This window comes from Physeter macrocephalus, chromosome 19 (assembly GCF_002837175.3).
Source record: "Physeter macrocephalus isolate SW-GA chromosome 19, ASM283717v5, whole genome shotgun sequence".
Lineage (NCBI taxonomy): Eukaryota > Metazoa > Chordata > Mammalia > Artiodactyla > Physeteridae > Physeter > Physeter macrocephalus.
In genome coordinates, this window is record NC_041232.1 from 71,829,863 (window position 1) to 71,851,501 (window position 21,639).

At 47.6% G+C, this 21,639-nt stretch overlaps 1 protein-coding gene across 11 annotated transcripts in view; it reads left to right on the forward strand.

Annotated features, from left to right (window-relative positions):
- The window catches only part of NEDD4L (NEDD4 like E3 ubiquitin protein ligase), a 347,561-nt gene extending 332,633 nt beyond the window's left edge, over positions 1-14,928 (forward strand). For 9 of the 11 annotated variants that reach the window (XM_007129666.4, XM_007129668.4, XM_024132315.3 and 6 more), the window contains 7 exons: positions 1,497-1,570; positions 3,749-3,809; positions 5,310-5,369; positions 6,863-6,970; positions 8,569-8,665; positions 9,685-9,757; positions 14,387-14,928. In XM_007129666.4, coding sequence (XP_007129728.1) covers positions 1,497-1,570; positions 3,749-3,809; positions 5,310-5,369; positions 6,863-6,970; positions 8,569-8,665; positions 9,685-9,757; positions 14,387-14,489 — 576 coding nt within the window. In that variant the 3' untranslated portion in view covers positions 14,490-14,928. The other 2 variants (XM_028480023.2, XM_028480026.2) reach the window with 2 other exon arrangements.
- The last annotated feature ends 6,711 nt before the right edge of the window (positions 14,929-21,639 follow it).

Consider the following 21,639-nt stretch of genomic DNA (forward strand, 5'->3'; position numbering starts at 1 on the left):
TGCATAGCACAGGGAGATCAGCTCTGTGCTTTATGACCACCTAGAGGGGTGGGATAGGAAGGGTGGGAGGGAGACGCAAGAGGGAGGGGATATGGGGATATATGTATACATACAGCTGATTCACTTTGTTGCACAGCAGAAACTAACACACCATTGTAAAGCAACTATACTCCAATAAAGATGTTAAAAAATAAAAAAGTAAAGTCCGTACTGCAGACAGTAAAACGTTGAATTGATGTTGTGGAAAGTGGAGCGCAGTCACGTGGGAGGGAAACAAGATCCCTTCCCGAATAACAACCAAAAAGGACGAAGAAGAAAATACGAAGGGCCTAGCCAGAGGATCAGCGGGCTTTGATTGAAAAAGCTGTCTCCGTGTGTAAAGGAACAATAATCAAGTGCATCAGCAGAGAAAACATTTGGAGACGAACAGGATCTGATATTCAGGCCAGAGAGGCCGTCTCTCCTACGTGTGTGTGGCAGGGCTGGGGAGGGGTCCCTGAAAATGGACCTCTGCCCAAGCAGGAGATCTGTTGCAGATTTAAATCTGTATCCCTCGTGATGGATGCAGCCTGGATGCTTACTCTGGAGAGCCCTCTCCCTCAGGCTTGGCTTGGCTTCCTCTCAGATGTAGCTGGGTGGATGTGGGAAGGAAGACCACAAGGAATCCCACCAGAATACGAATGTGGTTACCTTTGAATAGGGGAGCTGTGAGTGGTATTCTTTTCCTTTTTATTTCCCTGGAATTTCCATGAGAGTAAACATTTTATTTGTTAGATCAGTAGGCCTCTTCCTTCCCTTCCCTTCCCTTCTGCTACTTACTGCTTTATACACTTTGATGTTAAGCCAGGGCTGGCTCAGAGCAGAAGAGAAGGCTGTGCCTTGAGTTCAGCTGCTTTGCTCTTTTCACTCCTGGCTCTCTCTGAGGGAGGGGGCTTTCGGGCCCGGTGAGCCAGGAGGTGGTGTATGGATGCACATCAAAGCCTGGGTTTCTCAGGGGTGGCAGGTGAATCCATCCCTCAGCCTGACTTTCTCAGCATCTTCCTTTTTTTTAAGTCCCTGTGTTCTGCTCCTTTGAAAGAAATTCCACATATCTTTTTTTTATGGCTATAAAATCTAATTTTCAGCAACAAATCTGGATCTCTGCAGTCTTGATGGATATATCCTGTCTTTTCTGTTAAACATAATTAAATTTCTTGATAAGTCAATAGCAGTTGGAAAAAGTGTTGTTCTCCGTTGTTGCTAATGTATGAAGAATAATTAAAACTCATAAATAACCATAAAATCAGTTGCCTTCAATGATAACATCTTTAAGTATGTAACATCTTAACAATTTAAAAGCCTCATTAGACATTCTCTTGGACACAGAGCCCATTTGCTGGGAACGAGTTCTGAATAAATTTTACTTATCTTCCTTTTATAGTAAGACGTTATTACTCAGTGATAATATGCAAAATAACTGCATGATGGTGATTGTTGTTTTATCTCTGTAATTACAGACATATCAAGTGGATCTGAAGCCCAATGGGTCAGAAATAATGGTAACAAATGAAAACAAAAGGGAATACATTGAGTACGTACACGCATACTTACAGCCTTTTCTTTTATTAAATTGAACAGCATGTTTGGTTGCCGTCTTTTGCCAGAACAATTCGTGCAGATGATGGACACACTTTAACAGTATGAGTTCCTTTGTGGCTTGGCCCAATAGGACGCTGAATGCTGGGATGCAAAGTTTGACTTGTGTCCTGACTTCATGCTGCTGCCGTACACAGGAGCAGTGGGAGGAGAGGAAGGGGCCCCTACTGAGTAACTTGGCAAATACTCTGGGAGCCTGTGGGCATCTCGTCTGAAATTGAGAATTCCAACAATGGAGCAGTGTCAACAGCCAGTTGGGGTAAAATTGGGAACAGCCAAAGAGAACATATTCCATCTCTCTCCTGACTACTTTTCCATAATGAAAATGTAGGAGAAGAGTTAAAATGGACATGGAGAATTCAGCACATGCAAACATGAAGACTTGTTCCTGACGTTTGTAATTTTCTTAATCTCAGCGTCCTTTGGTGGGACAAAATGTTGAGTCCTTTGGAAATCTAGCTGTTAGGTCATCCTAGGGGTCTGTACTGGGCAGAAGGTACAGTTGGGCAGCTTACATTTTCCTCTTTGGTATATACGTATGCTTCGAGCTTACAAGTCTGGTATCTTCCAAGGATTGCCAGGCTGCCCTTGCTAGCCCTCGAACAGGGACGGGGTCAGCGTTAACAGTGGTTGGCTCCCGGATCCTAGTTTCTGCTCATCTAGTGAGTTACAGCCATGGCCTGAGCTCCTTGCTCAGGCAAGGAGCCTGAGCATTGCATTCAGAACTCCGTTTCAACAAGCCGTGTTCCGTCCTCTCTCATCATAGTTGATCACAGGACTTGAATTCAGAGAATTGGCTGAGGATCTTAGCATCTGCAAAAAAAAAAAAAAAAAAAAAAAACCTACTCTCCTTTCTAATTAGGAAGAATTGGAGAGTGCTGGCCTCTCTACTTAGAGACCCTGACAAAGCATGGACTTCTCCACTTGCAAGTTGAAAGCTTGCTACACTTAATCAAAACCTAGAAGTAAGATACTACATTTCTTGCCTGTTCACCTTAATTGGCGCTTGTGCTTAACTTGGACAGTCTCAGCAAGCAGACGATGTCCTAACAGGCACTGCTGTCTGCATTCAGAAAGTATAGATTTTTAACAGCACTCCTTTTAACAGCACTCCACGCCAGGGTGACTAGGTTTGAAAGACTGAGTATTTGCACCTTGTGGTATGTGTTGTGCGTCATTCTTTGCAGTTAATTCTTTTAGGTTTCAAATTGCGGGGCACCTCCACTAGCTTCACCGCAAAAAGGAGGATAGAAATCCCCGGCTGGTCCCTGCCACCTGTATCCTCTGGTGCAAGTAGGCTGTTGGGCTGGTGATTGCAGCACAGCCAGTAAAACCTGACACTCTGAGCAGCGAGTGGGCAGCAGGCTGGTCCTCGAGGGCTGTTGCCATGGTGCCACGTCATAAGTGAGAGCCCTTCATGACGAGGTCCTTGTGCTATTTCGCGACAGAATGCCTTAGGTGGAATCCAAAGTGGGTTCGCCTGGCAGTAAATTCTGCCGTACACTAGATGTTGTCACAGGGAACGTGGTTTCAGTGGCTGCCTGTGACTCAGAGAGGTTTTGCCATTAATCCTCCAAGTGTTGGTATAAAAGTATTAGTGGTAAAGTACTGATAAATTGTATGTCATCCTTGAAAATCAGTACGTTGAATACTAGAATGAAATACCATATGATAAAATACGTCGTACTGGGTATTCCCCTTAAAAATACGTACATGTTTGTACATAAATGTGGGTGTGTACATATGTGGGTTTGTGTGTGTGCACGCATTATGCCCATATACATAGGTATTCAAAGCCCACTTTCCCTTTTTCCCCAGACAGTCACATTTATAAAGCCGCTTTGAGAAACGAAGCCTCGATCTGGGGGGATAAAAGAAATCAGTCTTTCTTTTGAGATCCTCAGTGAGATTTTAGGCTCCACATGTGCTCATTATTCTCGAAAGAATCCATGAATGAGCAGCATGTGCCCCAGCACTATACCCTCCCTCTCCTTGGCCACCGTCGGGCTTTTCTCCCTGCCCTGCTTAACGAGAAGCAGTCGCAGCTGGGGAGAAAGAACTGAACACCAGTGATGAGCAAGATGGTTAAGGGCTGTCCGTTTTCCTCCCACAGCCTAGTCATCCAGTGGAGATTTGTGAACAGGGTCCAAAAGCAAATGAACGCCTTCTTGGAGGTAAGTCGTGTTCCCCGGGAGTCTTGCCTGTGCCTTTAGGTTGAAAGAGGACGGTTCTCCTCCTTGGGGGGCAGGGGCGGGGTTAGAAGCGATCACACACACCCAGAGACAGGCATGGGTGTGGGACCCAGGGCAGGAACGTCAGGCCTGCACTGCTCACACCATCTCCAGTCTCCAGGGCAGGAGTGTTCAGCCACTGCACTGCCACCTTTTCGTTTGTTTTCTTCTGGTCAGTGTTTTCTGGCTTTGCTGCTCTTATTTTTTAATTTGCCTTAGCTTAGAAATCTTTGCAGACTTGACCCAGAAGGGCAGGTTTCCCCACAGAGGCTAGAACCATCGTCCTGCAGCTTTTGGTGGTACCCGGGGAAGGCTGGGAGCATCTCTGCCTTTTGCTGCAGTGACAGGTTCTAAGAAATGCAAGGACTCGGGACAGTTTCCAGTCGCGCCATCCCTCCGTGATAATGCCTTCCGCTTCATTGGTTGAACTTTTTTTTTTTTTTTTTTAAATCCCCTGCCCTTTCCTCGTGGCTGTCTGAATAATTCCTCACCTTATTAAAGTGTGCAGGGGTTACTTCTCAGACCCAAGTATTTAATGTCAGTGACGCTCCCAGGCCCCTGAGGAGGGAGGCCCCTCACAGAGAATAGGAGCTTCCTCATTTTAAAAAAACGGCTCCCTTTGACCCAAAGCGCAATTCCTTTTTAAATCCTGATAATGGGTCTTAGTTACTTAAAGAGAACAAGCCCCAGCTGCACACGACAAGCTGCCGCTGAACCGATGCGGAGTCCTCGTTGGTCGATGCTCTCTTAAGTTCACCCCAGTTCAGTTACCTGCTCGTGGTGAATATAGCGCCAGCCCAGGCAGAACACTCAGAAAAATTCCAGGACTTAGGGTGAAATGTGTGAGTTAGAGGCGCTGGAGAACAGCAGGGTCCATGCTGTATTTACACGAGAAACCTACCTGGCCCTACCCCGGGTGATCACACTTTCAGAACCTGGCCACGCGCGAGGCCCAGCGACACGGAGCGTCCGTCCTAGATCACTTCACTAGTTGGTGGTGCCTAGCCTGGGAACCGGGGCAGGCCGTCTGTGCTCCCTGGCTCCTTTCCACCCATCACACCGCCTCCCTCTCGTATTTCATCTCTGCCTTCAGCACCTTATTTTTAAATGGTCCGCTTGCGCGTCTGTGCCTTTGAGAACACCCTGACTCACAGCAATGTGTCATAAGTGGCTTTTGGAATCCGCCTGCCTGCAGCAACCCATATTTTTATAACATTTTAAAAATTACTCAAGTACCTGGATCTTCTGAAGTCTACTGCTTTTTAAATTTTTATTTTGTGACTATGCTGTTTTTATCTGAACTAAAATTACTGAATACTGTCATATAAATCATCAGTGAACAATGTATTTTTCCTGGCTAACCAAAATAAGTTTGTTTATCCTGTAAAATTTGTCTCTTTCAAGGAAAAAGGTGTTGAGAGTGCTTTTCGTTTTTTCTTTCAGGGATTCACGGAACTGCTTCCTATTGATTTGATTAAAATTTTTGATGAAAATGAACTGGAGGTTTGTACTGTAAACATTTTGTGTAAAGGAGATTTTTTTTTTTTTAAGTATCTCATTACTTCCCAACTTGGTATTTTAGTATTCTCTGATCCATAATGTCCTAGCGAGTAAGCTTAGGTGAATTCTACTGCGGGTCTCTTAGGGGCTTGCTTGTTTGCCGATCAGGGACCAGGGGAATAGCAGAAGTAGTCACCTGTAGCTTTCTTGCCCGGGAGAGGGCAGATCAGGGACGCAGCAGATGGGGGGAGGCCCGCTGAGCTGGGTTCAGAGCCTGGAGCTGGGGTGGCAGCACCCTGCTCCCAGGGTGGGGCTGGCTGAGGACCCCGGTCCTCCACGCACCCACCGTGGCAGCCGGATGGGGACTCGGCCAGGAGGTGAGCGTGAGCGTCCCCGAGGAGCTGTAGAGCAGGGGTCTCCGTGAAATTGAAGCGGTCTGTGCTGCGGAGTGAAAGCGCGCAGAGACAAGAAGGTAGTGGCAGGAGGTGGTTTCATGTTAGCTTGTGCCAGCTTCTTTGTGTCGGTGTAGATGAGAACTCGGAATCTGAAAAGCAAAGGGGAGTCTCTCCGCCTTTATGTTGAGAGAAACAGGAGGAGGAAGGCTCTGTCTGTTGAGAGGCTATTGACAGGACTCTGGCCATTTGTCCAATGACGTGTCTCCCTTAGACTGGCTTTCGTTCTTTTACCTTAAAATGGAAACGTCCAGATAGATGACGTCACAGACATCATGTAGAGGAAGCCCTTTGTTTGGCAGGTGGGGAGACTGAGGCAGGGAGAGGTTAATGACCTCACAGGGTCTCGTCACAGTCAGGCCTGTGAACCCGGTTTTCAGGCCTCTGGATTAGTTCTTTTTCCACTGTACGCTGGCGCCTCTGCGGGAATATCGTTCCTTTGTCCTCAGGAAACCTGCCCCTCGGAGGGTTAGGTGATAAGAAAAGTGGACCCAAGACTGGTAAGTCAGAGGAGCAATTAGAGCGCTAGGACAGGTCTGCAGCCGTGGGCCACCAGGCAGGTGAGGTGATTGCCCTCACCTGGGGGAGCGGTCTGGCAAGATGAGTTCTTGCTGTCATACAGCACTAATTCTATTGTGGGTGGGGAGGTATTTTCAACTATTGAGACAGATAACCTCTCAGAAGAGGAAACAGCCAGAGTAATGAAAGGGGAGATGTAAACGGAGCATAAGAAAATCCATGAGTACCGAGCTGAGATTTGAGGGGCGGGGAAGGTGATTGATTGGGACTTCTAATTTCCCGTATGAAACGTGGTGGCCTGTACAAGCTTTAGAGTCGGGTCCCCCTCGTTACCTCTCAGTCTCTGATCTGCAGAGGCAGGTAGGATGTGGAACATGTATTCCCCTTCATTTGTTTTTATGGGTCGCTGGCTTATCTTGCTTTGCACGTGACGTGATGCTGGCATTGAGAAAAGGCCTTTTCTCCGGTGTGTTTCTTCGGCTTTCACGATGTGCCCTGTTTACCTCTGGTCCGTCTCCCTCCCAGTTGCTGATGTGCGGCCTTGGCGACGTGGATGTGAACGACTGGCGACAACATTCTATTTACAAGAACGGCTACTGCCCGAACCACCCTGTGATTCAGTGGTTCTGGAAGGTAAGGCCAGAGTCCGGGTCCTGTGCTGCCTTCCCGTGGTCTTGCTGCTGGATTTGGGGCTGTGTTGGTACCTGGCCTCCTGGGGGAGAGAAGAGGCCCGCCGAGCCAGAAGCAGCCCTCACCGCTGCTTTTCTGTAACTGTGGTGGATGGCTGTCTTGAATAGGCTACACTGTCTTCCTCGACCCTATTAAAGTGCTTTTGTTTGAGGAAACCATTGAGTAGGATGATCCTGAAAGGCAGATAATTGGATTCAAGAATTGGAACTAGTCCTCCAGAGTGTGAATAGGAATGGGAGGCTTCTCAGGGCAAAAGCATGCTTTGAGGCTGACTTTTCCAAGATGCCATGTTGGTTTAAAAAAACCATTTTCCCAACTTTTTTTTGTTAATTCCAACAAACATTTTGATCTTTACATCTTTCAATCAAAGATGCAAATGAAATCTGATTTACTCTCTAAAGACCAGTGTTTACATCCTGTTCATCGTAGAAGAGAAGTGAAATAGTTAACGAGTGGGTCCAAAGGAGGGCAGTAAACTGACTTTGAAAGAACAATTACAGGGGAAAAAGCGCTGATTATTTACTTACAGAAATAAGAAATCGTTGACCTTGTCTTAATTTCTAAATATCTATTATTAATAATATTTCAAGTGCAGCAGAGAAACAGAGAGAAAAGGAAGAAAGCAGAATCTTCAGATCCTAAAATCTTAGTCCAAGTTTCGCTCAGCCTTGATTTTGGATATATTTTTTTAAATATCAGTTCAAGTAGCTTTACCAGTGATGCCAACTCGATTCTTAGAATAATTCAGATACGTAAGATACACAGATTATTTCAGAAGCCTAGCCTGGCCTCTGTTTTTCTTTCTTTTTCTAAAATGTTGTCTTTAGAGAATTTAGCTACAGTCAAATATCCTGCCTCATAACCTGGGTTCCCCCTCTCAAACTGTGTGTATTTCTAACTGGCTCTGGGGGACCAGCAGGCCTCACATACAGAAACATGAGCCCAGTGCCATCAACAAGTGTGCTTTTTTTTTTTTTTAATTTATTTTTGGCTGTGTTGGGTCTTCCTTGCTGTGCGCGGGCTTTTCTCTAGCTGCGGCGAGTGGGGGCTCTTCTTCGTTGCGGCACGCGGGCTTCTCATTGCCGTGGCTTCTCTTGTTGCGGAGCATGGGCTCTAGGCGCGCGGGCTTCAGCAGTTGTGGTTCGCGGGCTCTCTAGAGCGCAGGCTCAGTAGTTGTGACACATGGGCTTAGTTGCTCCGCGGCATGTGGGATCTTCCCGGACCAGGGATTGAACCCGTGTCCCCTGCATTAGCAGGCAGATTCTTAACCACTGCGCCACCAGGGAAGTCCCAAGTGTGCTTTTTTTTTTTTTTTACCACTTATTTTGACCAGTTGGCAGAAGAAGAAAGAGACATTGTGATCACTCAGTCCGAGGGTGCAGATGCCGGTATTGTGATGGCCATAAAAAAAAAAAGGTTTGCAGAGTCAACTGTCTAGGTCTCCCACCGCACTATAAATAAGATGAAGTTTTGCCCGTCTGCACTGCAGCAGACGTGCCTCGTGTTACATGAGCGTAATGACCTTCTGCCTCCGTTCGTAGGCTGTGCTGCTGATGGACGCTGAAAAGCGTATCCGGTTACTCCAGTTTGTCACAGGGACGTCCCGAGTCCCTATGAATGGATTTGCCGAACTTTATGGTGAGCAGGGTACCATTAGACTTCGTCCTCCCACCGTGAGTCTCTACCCAGGCATCAGCTGTGGCCCCAGAAGACTCTGCCTCCCGGGCTTCTAGCCATGTGGGTTTCGCCTGGACCCAACAGACATACATCACGGAAAGAGATGGGGCAGCGTGCCGTCACCTCAGCTGTCTGTGCAGTTACCTGTATATAAAAGCAGGGGGTTGTTTTTGTTTTTTGTTTTTATACAGAGAGCCATGAGGTTGGTCTTCTCTTTTTTTCTCTTTTGTTTTTTGGTATATCTTCAAAAAACAACTAGATTTTGCAGAATCATCCATGTGGTTGTAAACTGAACATTGAAAGCACTCCTCCCCTCCACGAGGCAGAATCCTTCAGGGCTTACTATAGATGAAAAAAATCACTCTCTGCTCTACATATTAAAGGTCATCACGTTTCAGTTTTTTCCCCCAGAAGTAGTTTTAAATTTAAACTTCCAGGGTTGGGTTGAAAGGCTGTGGTTGTCTGCACATCGTGACGTGATTGTGTCAGCTCTGTTCAGCTCGGTGCGATTCCATTCTTTTTTTTTTTTTTTTTTTTTTTTTTTTTTTTTTTGTGGTATGTGGGCCTCCCTCTGCTGTGGCCTTTCCCGTTGCGGGGCACGGGCTCCGGACGCGCAGGCCCAGCGGCCATGGCTCACGGGCCCAGCCGCTCCGCGGCATGTGGGATCCTCCCAGACCGGGGCGCGAACCCGGTTCCCCTGCATCGGCAGGCGGACGCGCAACCGCTGTGCCACCAGGGAAGCCCGCGATTCCATTCTGATGGCGACACAGAGTCTGTGTCCCGAGGTCGTGCAGACCCTTCGCGTCCCCCGTTGTTAAATACTGACTGTGACGTCACAGCCACAGAGGGTGTCCCAAGGCTCACCCCCAGGCCCGCCCTGCCCAACCCCTCCCTTTCCTTCAGCCCCTCCTTCGTCTTGTTCTACTGCCGTGAGCACTCTTAGCATTTCTTTTTCTTCCTTTTTTTTTTTTTTTGTCTAGGTTCCAATGGTCCTCAGCTGTTTACAATAGAGCAATGGGGAAGTCCTGAAAAACTGCCCAGAGCTCACACATGGTGAGTGACAGAAAACCACACAGTTGTTGACAGACAGTATTTTAAAACACTTAGCTGAGTATGATGCTGGGCTACAGGCTAGAGTGCTACTTTCCCTGACCATTCAGCGTTTAAGAGTATGAACCGTCAGTGATACAGGTGAAAATATAGATCGTACAGTGACGCTGATGAAATTAAGCCACCCAAGATTTGAATGGGCCCGGTGTTTTTTTGATATGTGAAGGGTTATAGTCCCCCTTCCTGCTTCCTGTGGGGAGTTCCTCCTCCAAACCCCGTCCTTCCCTAATTATTCTGGGAAGCAGAGATTTCACTATATATTCTCCCTATGTGGATACGACCGCTCCCGGCCTCTGAACCGATTGAGTTTTTACCCCAACCTTAAATGGTTCAGAACCATGGATGAAATTCCCTTTGGCAACAGGTTTTTAAAAGGCCTTCCATGGCCATCCAGAACCCATCAGTCTTTGATATTCAGCAACGTGCGTGTGGCCAGAGGAGTGTCAGAGGTCCGACCAAGGAGCCCTGCTCAGGGAGGCCCGTGCGGGGCGCGGCTGCGCTCAGAAGGCCTCCGGGTGCAGGGCGGGAAGGAGGCCTTCCTGGAGGGAAACCCCAAGGAGCTTCATGAAACCCAGCACGGAGACGACCTCAGGAGCTCTCAGGGAGCTCCTGCCGCTCCGGCTCCCGTGTCCCCGGGGTTGGTTACCCCACAGGATTTGATTTCCTGCTCTTAGGAAGCAGGTGGAGGGGGCGCCCTGTGGATGGTTAGCACCCAGCATCCTCCTTTCCCTCGGGAACTGGGGCTGCCGGAGCCGCTGGGCCGTCCTGTGCTGCCCAGCGCAACTAGGAGAGAGGTCTCATCAAGGTGCATTTGTGGAAAATGGGCTGTGAAAGGCCTTTTGCTTCTCTTTGACTCCCTCGCCTCGCCGGAAAGCACGTTTTTCCTCATTTATACCATTCGTGGGACTCTGAGTGGAATGGATGCGGCCCCTGCCCTTTGGCACCGGGAGAGCAGGCTGACTCTCGCTAAGACTGGCCGATCTCCAGAGCAGTCAGCGCCCCTTGATCCTCTCCCTGTATTCTTGGGGCTAGAATGTTCTGGCCGTGGAGCTTTTATTCCAAACAGTATCAGTCAGGTGTAGCTTTCTGGGCTCAGTGGCCTTCATTTGAAAGGCAGCCAGCACTGAACCGAGCCCCAGCGCTGGCGGGATGGGGGGGCAGTGCTCCCGAGCTCAGCTGGAGGAAGGGCTGCATCCCTGGGCGTGGCCGTCCTGTGTGGGTCAGACCCGGAACCTTGATGGCAGCCTGAAGTACACCGTTAGCCTTCCTGGGGGCTCTTGGGAAGCTTCCTCGTGATCCGGTAGCTCACAGGCTCCCAAATCCTGTGATTTGAACTTGGGTCTGCCAGGATTCCAGTCTGCGCCCTGACCACTTCAGTTAAGCTACTGCCTCAGTGATACGGTTCACTTTCTTTCCAGACTCTTCAAAGAGAACCGAGTAATTGAGTGTTCATCCCATGACCCTCTGTGGCCCTATAGACAGATATCTTGCTGTTGGATTCTTCTTCTCTTTCGGCGTTCACGTGCCGAGCCACCACTAAAATACGGTGCTGCCCAGATGAGCCCCTGAACTCAGCGGTTCTCGACCTTGGCTACACATTGGAACCACCTAGAAAACATTAAAAAAAAAAAAAAATACTGGTGCCGGGGTGCCACCTCCAGAGATTTTGACCTAGTTGGCCTGGTGTGTGATCTGGGCCGTGGGATTTTCAGAGCTGCCCAGGTGATGGGTGAGGAGAGCTAGGGTTTAGGATCATTGCTCTTCCTTAGGCAGGACAGAGGTCTACACACAGGAGGAAAGCAACCCCGCTGGCTCTTACCAAAGCCTCGCTTCTTCTCTGTGTGTCACAGGATTAAAGCATTCAAAGAGTTTTTTCCTCAATGATACTCTCCCCAGAGGAAGAGGAGAACGCTAGTTCTACTGAAGCCACACTGGCTGGTGGGGTGGGACTTACTCTGTTTTCTCTGCTGTGGCTTTCCTTCCATCCAGCCCTGGCTCCCGCTGTAATGTAGGCAACAGGCGCTTTGCTGGCTGCTTCACAGTGACAGCCGTATATGTGGCTAAATAAAACCTAGCCACATGTATGTTTAATCTCTTCCATGTTTTATGAAAATATAAAATAATTAAGCTTCAAAATTAAAACCTGATTTACTAGGAGAGCAAAAGGGCTGGTGGAGCTGCTTCTCTCTGAGCTTTCATGAAACTCGCAGATGTAACTGCTGAGTGTCTCAACATTAAAGGGCTTCGTTCCTCTGTTCTGTCAAAGGTCACTGCTGGGATATCTAAAATTCCGCTTTACTAAGAACCACAGACCCACCTAAAAATAATCTCCTTTGGCCCACACGTCTTCCATACGACGAGGCTGAAGCCACTGAGGGTAATGAGGTCACACAGCTAGTTGGTGGCAGGCCAGCCCTGTCTCCTGACGTCAGAAATAACGGTAACACTTGTTAAGCGCTACTGTGTTCCAGGCATCATCCTAAGCACTTCATGTATATTAACCCGTATCATCGTCACGACTCTAAAAGGTGGGTCACGTTACTGCCCTCTCCTTACAGATGAAAGAAACGGAGGCACAGAGCGCCAACGTAATTCCAAACCTCAGATCTTAACGTTCCCCTGTTTGCCTCTCTCTCTCTCTCTCCGTTACTCCAGCACTTCTCAAACTTGAATAATGTAGGGACCTTTTTTAAAGGGAAAAAATGGCCACAGATCCTTGAAACCCCACAGGGATTGCAGGCCCTGGACTGTGAAATACCAACTTAAAATCAAGACGACAGCCACCTCTTCTTTTAAGTATAGCCTGCAGAAGTGGAATTCTGTCTCTGTCACTGGTGAAATGATGTTTGAAATCATTATCATGATGAAAACCAAAAATTGAAAACTTCTTTTAGACTTAACGCCTTCAGGATTCCTGGGTTTCTGAGACTTCTGGTTTGAGAAACACGGTGTTCTGCTCTGCTGTGTATTTTGATGTTTGGTGACGATTAAAAAAAAAAAAATCTCAGAGCTCAGTGTGTCTTATTAAATACTTTAGGGGTTGTGAAAGGGCCCACCACGGACATGTGTCTGTTTCTTATTGCTCCTGCTGATAATCATTAGCTTTTAAAACATAAGAAGTTGTTCTGCTTGTGCTTGGAAACCTGTGTCAGGGCCAGGAGGGAGCAGTTTTAAATGCTGAGGCAGCAGAAGCAGATCTGGGCTTTGGAGCCAGCCTGGGGCTGAATCCTGGCTCTACCTCTTACTGTGTGACCTTGGGCAAGTTACCCAACCTCTCTGTGCCTCGAAGTCCTCCTGTATAAATAGGGATGAGGCAGTACCTACCTTACAGGCTGGTTGCTAGGATTCACTGAGGTGATAGATGAAAAGTCCTTAATGGTTCTGGCACGGGGCAAATGCTCCACAAATGTTAGCTCTTACTAAAGCATCACGAACGAAGGCACGTGTGTACGTGTGTGTGCGCGGGTGGCCATCGTCATGACAGGTGCCCGCCAGCAGCCCACCTGCACGGGCACCAGTTCTGGGTCTGGGGCTCCAGCTCCTCATGCCCAGTGGGGGCCGGCGGTGGACGGTGTGTGAGTGATGGCAATGGTAGCTGGCTCTGGGGCTTGCTGTGTGCCAGACCCCCTCGATATGTTCTGATCTGACCCTCCCAGCACTCTGCAGCAGTCTCCCCATTTCACAGAAGAGCAGACAGATTTAGGGACGGAGGAGACTTGTCTGAGGTCACACAGCTGGCAGGTGGCAGAGACAGAATTTGAACTCAGTCCCATGGACAAGTACAATCCTTTGCTCACAGAGGTCACAGGTATGTCTGGAGACCTCACTGTCACCGAGGTGACTTGTAACACCCCTGCCAAAGCCTCAAGGTATGTAGGGGCTTTTTATAAATGAGGCTTTTCACTGCACGTGTTAATGACTTGCCTGACTTTGGTTAGAGGATAGCTCAGTGTCGGGGTCCCAGAGCTGCAGGCAGCCTGGGTTCCGGTCTCGCATCTGCGGTGCTGTCAGGGGTGAGACCTGGGGCATATTGACCCACCGCTGGGCTCCGGGACCCACATCTGCAGAATTGAGAAAGCATAACGTGCCTCACAGGGCTGCGCTAAAAACAAAGCGATTGTGCTTCATGGAGAAGCGCTGGGGCTTCCTAAAATAGTGTCGAGTGAAGGAGAGCGTTAAAAACAGATGCAGCCTCAGTTCATCCTGCTGCGGAAGTTCTTTGTGTTTCAAGGGTTTTGACATCTCTGTGTGTATGTCAGTTACCTTGCCTGTCTTGTCTCCCTTCCTGGGCAGGGTTTTCCAGGATCCACATTTGGTCCCAGTAGAGAAGGTTCATGGACGATTAGAAAATTCTTTTCTCTTCCCCCGTAGGTTAATATAGCATGTTTGGTGTGGGCAGTGTCATCGCTGGAATTTACTTTTTGATGATCAGAAATATTTTTGCTAGTTGAGACTTTTACATCCTCTTGCTGGAACACCAAGTGCCCCCTTAGCCAAATCTAGGAAGTGCTGGGGTAACTAAAGGGCAGTGATGATGGCTTTTTACCTATGCTTTCTTGTTAACTCTTGCAGCTTTAATCGCCTTGACTTACCTCCATATGAAACCTTTGAAGATTTACGAGAGAAGCTTCTCATGGCTGTGGAAAATGCCCAAGGATTCGAGGGGGTGGATTAAGCACCCCCTGCCTCGGGAGGGTTGTTCTTCACGCAAGTCCTGCTTGCACTTTTGCATTCGCCTGACAGACTCTGCAGAGACGCTGGCAGAGAGCAGCGCACGGCGCGGGCTCCTGGAGCAGAGCCTTCGCCCGCGTCTTGCCCACGCGCCAACATGGGAACCCAGTCCCAGGTCGCGTTCCTGCATTTTCCACCACAAATTACCAACTGGTTGATGTGTATACTAATTACGTTTTAGGAGGACTTATTCTATTTATGTTGTGCCTCTGTAGGCCAAGCCCTTAATAAATATTTTACCTACTTTATAATGACAGCGAATGGAATTAATCACTCTACAGGTATAGTATTACAACTCATGTTTACTTTTTAAAATGATTTAGACCGATTTGCAGATTTTATTTCACTACAATTAAAGATGTCTCATGTACTTGGAAAAGTGAGCATATTATTTTTTTGTATTTGAATTTCACGCCAGGTTTAATGTCGGTGACATGTTTATTTTTAAAGTACTTGGACAGCCCCACGCCCTACCTGATTAGCATTGGAAGAATGACTTTTGTCCAAAAGCCTTCTACAGACAGATACTTGGAGAGAATTTAAACCATAACATCAGGCATCATGACGATTTTTTTCCATGCTCAGAATGAAAACAAAATGGATAATTACGTTTTTTGTACAAATTTAGCATAATAGCTGCAGGCTGAGAGAATTGTAACATAGCATGACAAAATTTGTGTTGACTTGAAGGAATCACACCATTATTCCTTAGACGTAATTACGTGTGCTAGAACACATTTGAGGCAGGGTTGGACTATCGTTTCTCGTACGAGAAGTTGCTTAACCCTTCCTGCTGCTGTACAGTCCTTCTTCTGTCATATCTTCCTCTTTGCTGTTCTCAGTAGAGACACTTGAATGAAACTTGGCACCGCGCGATTTGAAACTGTGGGAACCAGGCCTGTGCAGTCTCCTGTTCGTACACGTTTGCTGACGGTAGCTAAATAACCAACTTTCGTTCTAACCGCGCCAATTCTGAAGGCACTTGATGTACGACGTGGAGGTCATACCTGGTTTCTGGGGTTTTTTTGTCATGAGCACTGACTGTGATGCCGATTTCTTCCCCTGCACACACCTTTCCGGTGCAAATATCTATCGGTTGTGAACCTGGCTGCTGGCGTATAAAACCTGGCTGTAAAGCTGAGCCTACAGACCCGTCCTCACCAGTCGTTTTGTGATTTCTGCGCCACTGCAAAGATTAACAGACAGTTAATCTAACCGGGTTTTGTTCCCGGTGACGTGCTGCGTGCTTCCGTACCGTGTACTGCCCGAGTTGTGTCCGTCGTGTGCTGGATTAAAAGTGCGCGAGAAGACTTGATTTGATCCCGACGTCCGGCTCTTCAGCTGGGCCTGGCGGGGATGGAGGGTTCTGTGGGATTCGATTCTGGGCCGCTTGTGAGTCCTTGTTGCAGAATTCTGTCGTGTTTTGAGAGAACGCCTGAGGCAGGGCGGGAGTCCAGCAATCCTGCTGTCCTTCTTGACCTGTGTTGTCCTAGACCCGTGGTGGCAGTCAGGGGACACTAGTCATCTCACCTCCTGCCAGCTGTAGATAAGACAATGAAATCGTGGTTTCAGGGCCTCCATTTGGGATCTTTTGGCGTTACAAACTCAATTTACCCTGGCTCTGGGTGGCTTGTGGGAAGCCACGAATGTTCGTGCTTGTAAAGGAGGTTTCTGAAGCGGTGCAGAGGCCTAGGTGTCTAAAAGAAGGTGGATTTCTACAGAGCTGAGGATTGTTCCCTTTTCATATTGATTTTTTAAAATCCAGTAGTGATCAGAAAAACCTAGACATTGAGTAATTAGAAAAAACGATATTGTTCATTATTTTTACCTATTGGTGGGATTTTTTCCCATCACTCGATGTAACAGATGTCTCAGTGGCAAACCTCCCCCTTCTTGTAGCCCCTCAAGTCCAGACTCGGCTTTCTTTTTATGACTTATGCCAAAGCCTGGGAGAGCAGTATGCTCGGATGGGTTCTGAGAGTGAGCGTGTAATTATAGGGGGAGAAATCCAACGCTTCTTGTCTAAGAACTGGGATTCTTCTGTCTTTTTGTAAACTGTGTATTCCAAAAAATCAGAATATTCACTAAATGCAAATTAGGCAAAGTATTGAAAATAAGAAAGAAAACCCATCCTAAGATAATTTCTGTGCCAAGAACAGAAAAGAATTACCGAAATAGACCCCCATGAATACTTGAAAGGCAGTAACTGTGAATGACAATTCAGCTCATCTATCCCTTAATATCTGATTTCAGTGACAGCTCAAAAGTGCTGGGTCTAGAGTTTGTTTGGGGGTTTTGGTTTTCTTTTTTCTAATCCAAATAACGTTCCCTAGTTCTCATCAATTCTCAGTGTTTACTCTTTGTCTAAAATAGTCACCTGTCTTGTTTTCTCTCAATCCTGATGACCACTCTCCATCACCTTCACGACGTAATCACAGAGGCAGTAAGGAAAATGCACTGCGTGCGGAGCAGGCTGCCGGGCGGTCCCTTGGGCCTCTGCCTGCTCCGGTCACTGTCACCTCATCTTGTTGTCCTTAGCAGTGACGTTACTCCACAGTCCAGGGTCTCTTAGAGCCTCTGCTTTCTTAGAAATTACCTGAATCTAGCTTCTTCAGTTCGCTGAAAAAGAGTTGTTATGGGCCATCTTGCCTTGAGGTTAAGAAGTAAGTGCCAGAGTTTACATACATACTGCATGTTGAAAGTCTTTTAAACATCGGTTATCACAGCCAACTGTAAAAGTCCTGGGGATTTCTATTTCTGACTCTTGTCAGCCTAAAGATGAATTTGGAAAGTCCACCCGGTGGGATCAGCTTCAGGTAGTGTGCTGCTTTTCTACCTGCTGCCTCTGGAACAGGAAACAATGAGGCATTTGTCTCAGCGCTCTTTCTTTTTTCCTGAAATACTTGCCATTATTTACCAAAGGCCCATTGGTAGCTAACATCAGATACTCCCTAAGGTCAGATGACAAATGCTTAAAGCAACCTGACACGGGTTATTCCTCCCACATAAGGATGCAGTGACAGATCCTGAGAGAAATGGTTTGCAAAATATTTGAACCACTTTCTACATCTCACATTGTTAAATAGAACAATTAGATTTGCTGCATATGAACTTGCTTTTCAAGAGAGCCAATTTAGAACTGGCGAGATCACACAGCAGGGGTACATGTTGTCTAACAGTTACTAATTGTTCCACACGTGACTTTCCTAGGTCTTGTATCTCCCCTCTGAAATTACAGAATCTATGAAGAGAGCCTGGGTTAATCAGTTCTCAAGCCCCTACCCAGGCCCTGTGCTGGCGCTCCTCTTTGTTTGCTCTTTCCTCCTCACCCCGACTCTGCGCCCCTGTACTGACTCTGGTGTCATTTTCTGCCTTGCCAGTAGGGGGCACTACTGTGCAGGGTAATTGCCTGGCCTGCTCCCTTCCTGACCCCCAGGAGGTCCTGCACTACCTCCGTCTTATTCAGACTTCAGGGTACATCTTGATAAGTCAAAACTGCCAATTTTAGGGCTGAGATGTGTTTTTTTAAAAATCCTTATAGACTCCACTTTGTACTTTAGATTTTAAAACTGGGAAGAAAATGTGACATACTTTGGACCACTTTTTTTAATTTATCGAAGCCTTAATGAACAGTGTATATACATTTGCATACACACACACCCCGACCCAAGAGTGTTTTCGGTGCGTCGGAGACAAAGCTGTAGCATTAGGACGTGAGCTGGTGTGTTGCATAGAAAAGGAGAGCTTTCTGTTGGTATGGAATTTTCCAAGAAAACCTCTCATTAGACCGCTCCCCTTCGTCAAAGGTGTTAGGTGCAGAGCAATGCATGTTTAAGATGCATGTCTTTTTGTTGGTTGGTTTTGTGTTTGTATGAGTAATGATAGAATATAACAACTTTGGCGACAGACCTCTGTGTACTACCTTCTCAACCTGTATCAGTGCATTGTAAGCCTTCTCATGACCATGACCCTGTGTCCACAGACATCTGTGCTCCTATATAAACCAGTCTGCCCCTCTTTCTCAGACTAATTTCACCTAGATTGTCACGGTTTCCTTCATGTTAACTTTGCATATCTTTGTGCTTCCTTCACTACTTTGTATGTAATATATATACATACATATGCTGTCCAAATATATCTTTACATATTTGTATAGCATTTTTACACCTACCTTGAGGAGTCTGGTTTCGAAAGGGGGTGAGGGTTTAGTCCCTTCTGCAGTTTTCTCCAAGCTGTGTCCTGAGAATTCTGACCCTCAGAGCCTGAGAGCACCCCAGGAAGATGATGATATAATGTGCCGTCATCTCTTGACTCAGCATCTATTATCAAATGAAACATGAAAAAACAGTGACTTTTAAGGTGAAAAAAAGTTTCAAGCATTCCAAATGAATTCTCAATGTTTCATAACTTTTTATTATAAACCCACCTCCTAATATAAAGCCAAGTACAATTTGATACAGAGATCAAAAACCAAACAACTTGGAAATTTTTTAAAAGACAACGTATGGATAAATGCTCATTTTCACAATCAGAATAGCTGTAAAATACGGTTGAATTTGATACAGAAAACGTTTAGTTGAAGGGCAAATCCTTTTTGCTTTGCGTTTTTCTTGAGAGAGCTAAAGAGAAATTGTGGATTGTTTTCCTGACAGCAAAAGAGTAATGTGACAAAATGAAGTCGTTGTAAAGAAGTGATGCAACTTGTCAAATATTTAATAAAGAATTATGGAAGCTGGAACTTTTTCTACATCAAGTATTACGGGTTGTCTGATTTAAAGCTTCTTTGTGAGTGCATCGCCTTAATTGTCTCAGGGAGGTTATTTAAATGCCTGCAGATTTATAGATAGTATGTTCACTTATCTCCCTAGAAGTTCCACATCTTTAAAAACATCATTAAAGGCGGCCCAGAACACATGGCTTGAGCTTAATGGGATGCACCTCTATTCTTATCCATCTGTCTTTTTATTAAATTTGAGAATTAATGACTTGATGGATTACCCAAGTGGTAATATGAAGTCCATTCCTGGAAAGGCACATTTCACCTCTAGTTTTCGTCTGACTGACCCTCAATTTATGTCAGTTCATGAGACTCAGTAATGAAGCTCAAGATGGTTCTCAGAAGGGAGATGCTATCAAAATCCAGATCTCATGTCAATTCCCTGATGAAACACGTAGACGCCTCAATTTTTTTCCCCTTTTTCTTTAGTGCCTAAGCCTCCTCTCGATGGCCTTAATTTGCCCCCTCCAGGACTGCCAGGAGGTAACATCCAAATCAGGACATAATTGCATCCTGGTTTCTTGCTACTTGTCTCTTTCAGTCAGCAGTAGATGGTGTCTTGCTGGAAAGGTATCGACAGCCTTCTGAGTTCCTGCGGCCTCCTCCAGCCTTACAGGAACAGACAAGGAAGGTACCGGCAGATAGAGCCACTCTGAACACAAATGATGAGATATATGAAATAGGAATAAATCATCATACATCAGTTACACAGTTGCTAAGTTAGGAAGCTCTTAACCTGCTCTGAAGTCCAAGGGTGATCTAGGCACTTCTGAAACTCTAACGGCCCTGGTAAAAGTTGGTAGCGAGCATAGCTATCCAGGGATTCTCATCTCTGTGGTCGGCTCTGGGGAACCACGTTCAAAGGGATCCCTGGACATAAGAGGGCAGATGCCACTTCCCCGTCCCTTTGGTGTGCCCTCATCTAGGAGACAGCACTTCTCAAAACTGAGTTTCCAGAGGACTCGGGCTGTGGGATCTCTAAGCAAGTATTTATAGGACTTAAATTGGACAGGAAAACAAAAATGATGGTGACTTTTATTAAGACCCAATACGGACCCCTTCGTAAGTGGGCTGCAGGACCCTGGCCCCAACTCGGGACACCCACTGGTGGGGACTGAGGAGGGGGAGAACCCAGATTCCCTTTGTAGGGCTGACCTCGGGCCCAGCCTGAGGAAAAGGCGAGTCAGTCCAGTCCGCCTGTCAGCTTCCTGCTCAGCCCCTCTGTAACACCCCAGCTCCTCCCCAGCCAGTGTCCCCGGGCTGTGCCTCCTTCCCTTTCCCTACGAATCCCACATCCATCCTAGCGGCAAGTCACAGGTGACAGAGGATGGACTGGATGGAAAGCAGTGGAGCGGCCGCCCCCTGCCCCTGGGCAAAGCGGCATCTCCCCCCAGCTGGGCCTTGGGGTCGGGGTGCCCTCAGCACCCAGTGCCTCAGGGAGGAGGTCGGAGGCCCCGACCGCCCGTGCATCAGCCCAGCCCAGGCCCCCTCGCTCGTGGCTCCTGTGTGTCCGCCTGCTGGACTTGCCGTTATCTTGAAGTCTGAGCTGCCTGTTCTAACTTGATCCCGTCCTTGGCCGGGTGTCCAGCCAACTTGCCGCTTCAGGTGCTCCCGTAACACGTCGACGGGGCACCGTCACCTGCGTTTCTGCAGCCTCGGGGCATCGCTCACCGTAGGAACAGGGCACAGAGCCGCCGAGACGGGGGCTCGGGGCCTTGATGGTGGGAGGGGAGGGCCCGTGTCCTCCCAAAGCCCTCTACTCACCTCTCCTCACCCTAATGCCTGGGGAGAGCCTTTTTTTTCTCTCTGCGGAAGAAGTTTGCTCGCAGACAAGTTAGCTTGGGGGGCATGTAAGGGCCTGGCGGCGAGGAAACCTCCCGCCTGAGCACTGAAGATGATTGAGTGACAGCGGAGAGGCACATCCCACTGTGATTAAAGGGAAATGATACATTCGGGCAATTTCTAAGCAATACCGTACCGTGGGAGTTTTACATACAGTTCCCAGAACTAAGAAGTTACCAGTTTTCAGTCCTTCGTGGCCTTGTTCAGACCGAATAACAAGACCAGCTAAAGGCAGATGATTATTCTGCATTGTTATGTGCCCGGGCTCGTCAAGCTTTAATCACGCGATTGCGGAATGTTTGACCCGGAAGGGCCTTGGCCGTGTGGGTCCCGGGTTCTGGCCTTGGATCACTCCCTGCCCGCCCGGTGCTGTCGGCCTGGAGGACCAGGACTGGTCCTCACTTGTTGCCCTCGGGAGAGGCCAGGGCAGCCCTGCGGAGATGGGGGAGGCGGCCTGGGTGATCCTCATTCCTGG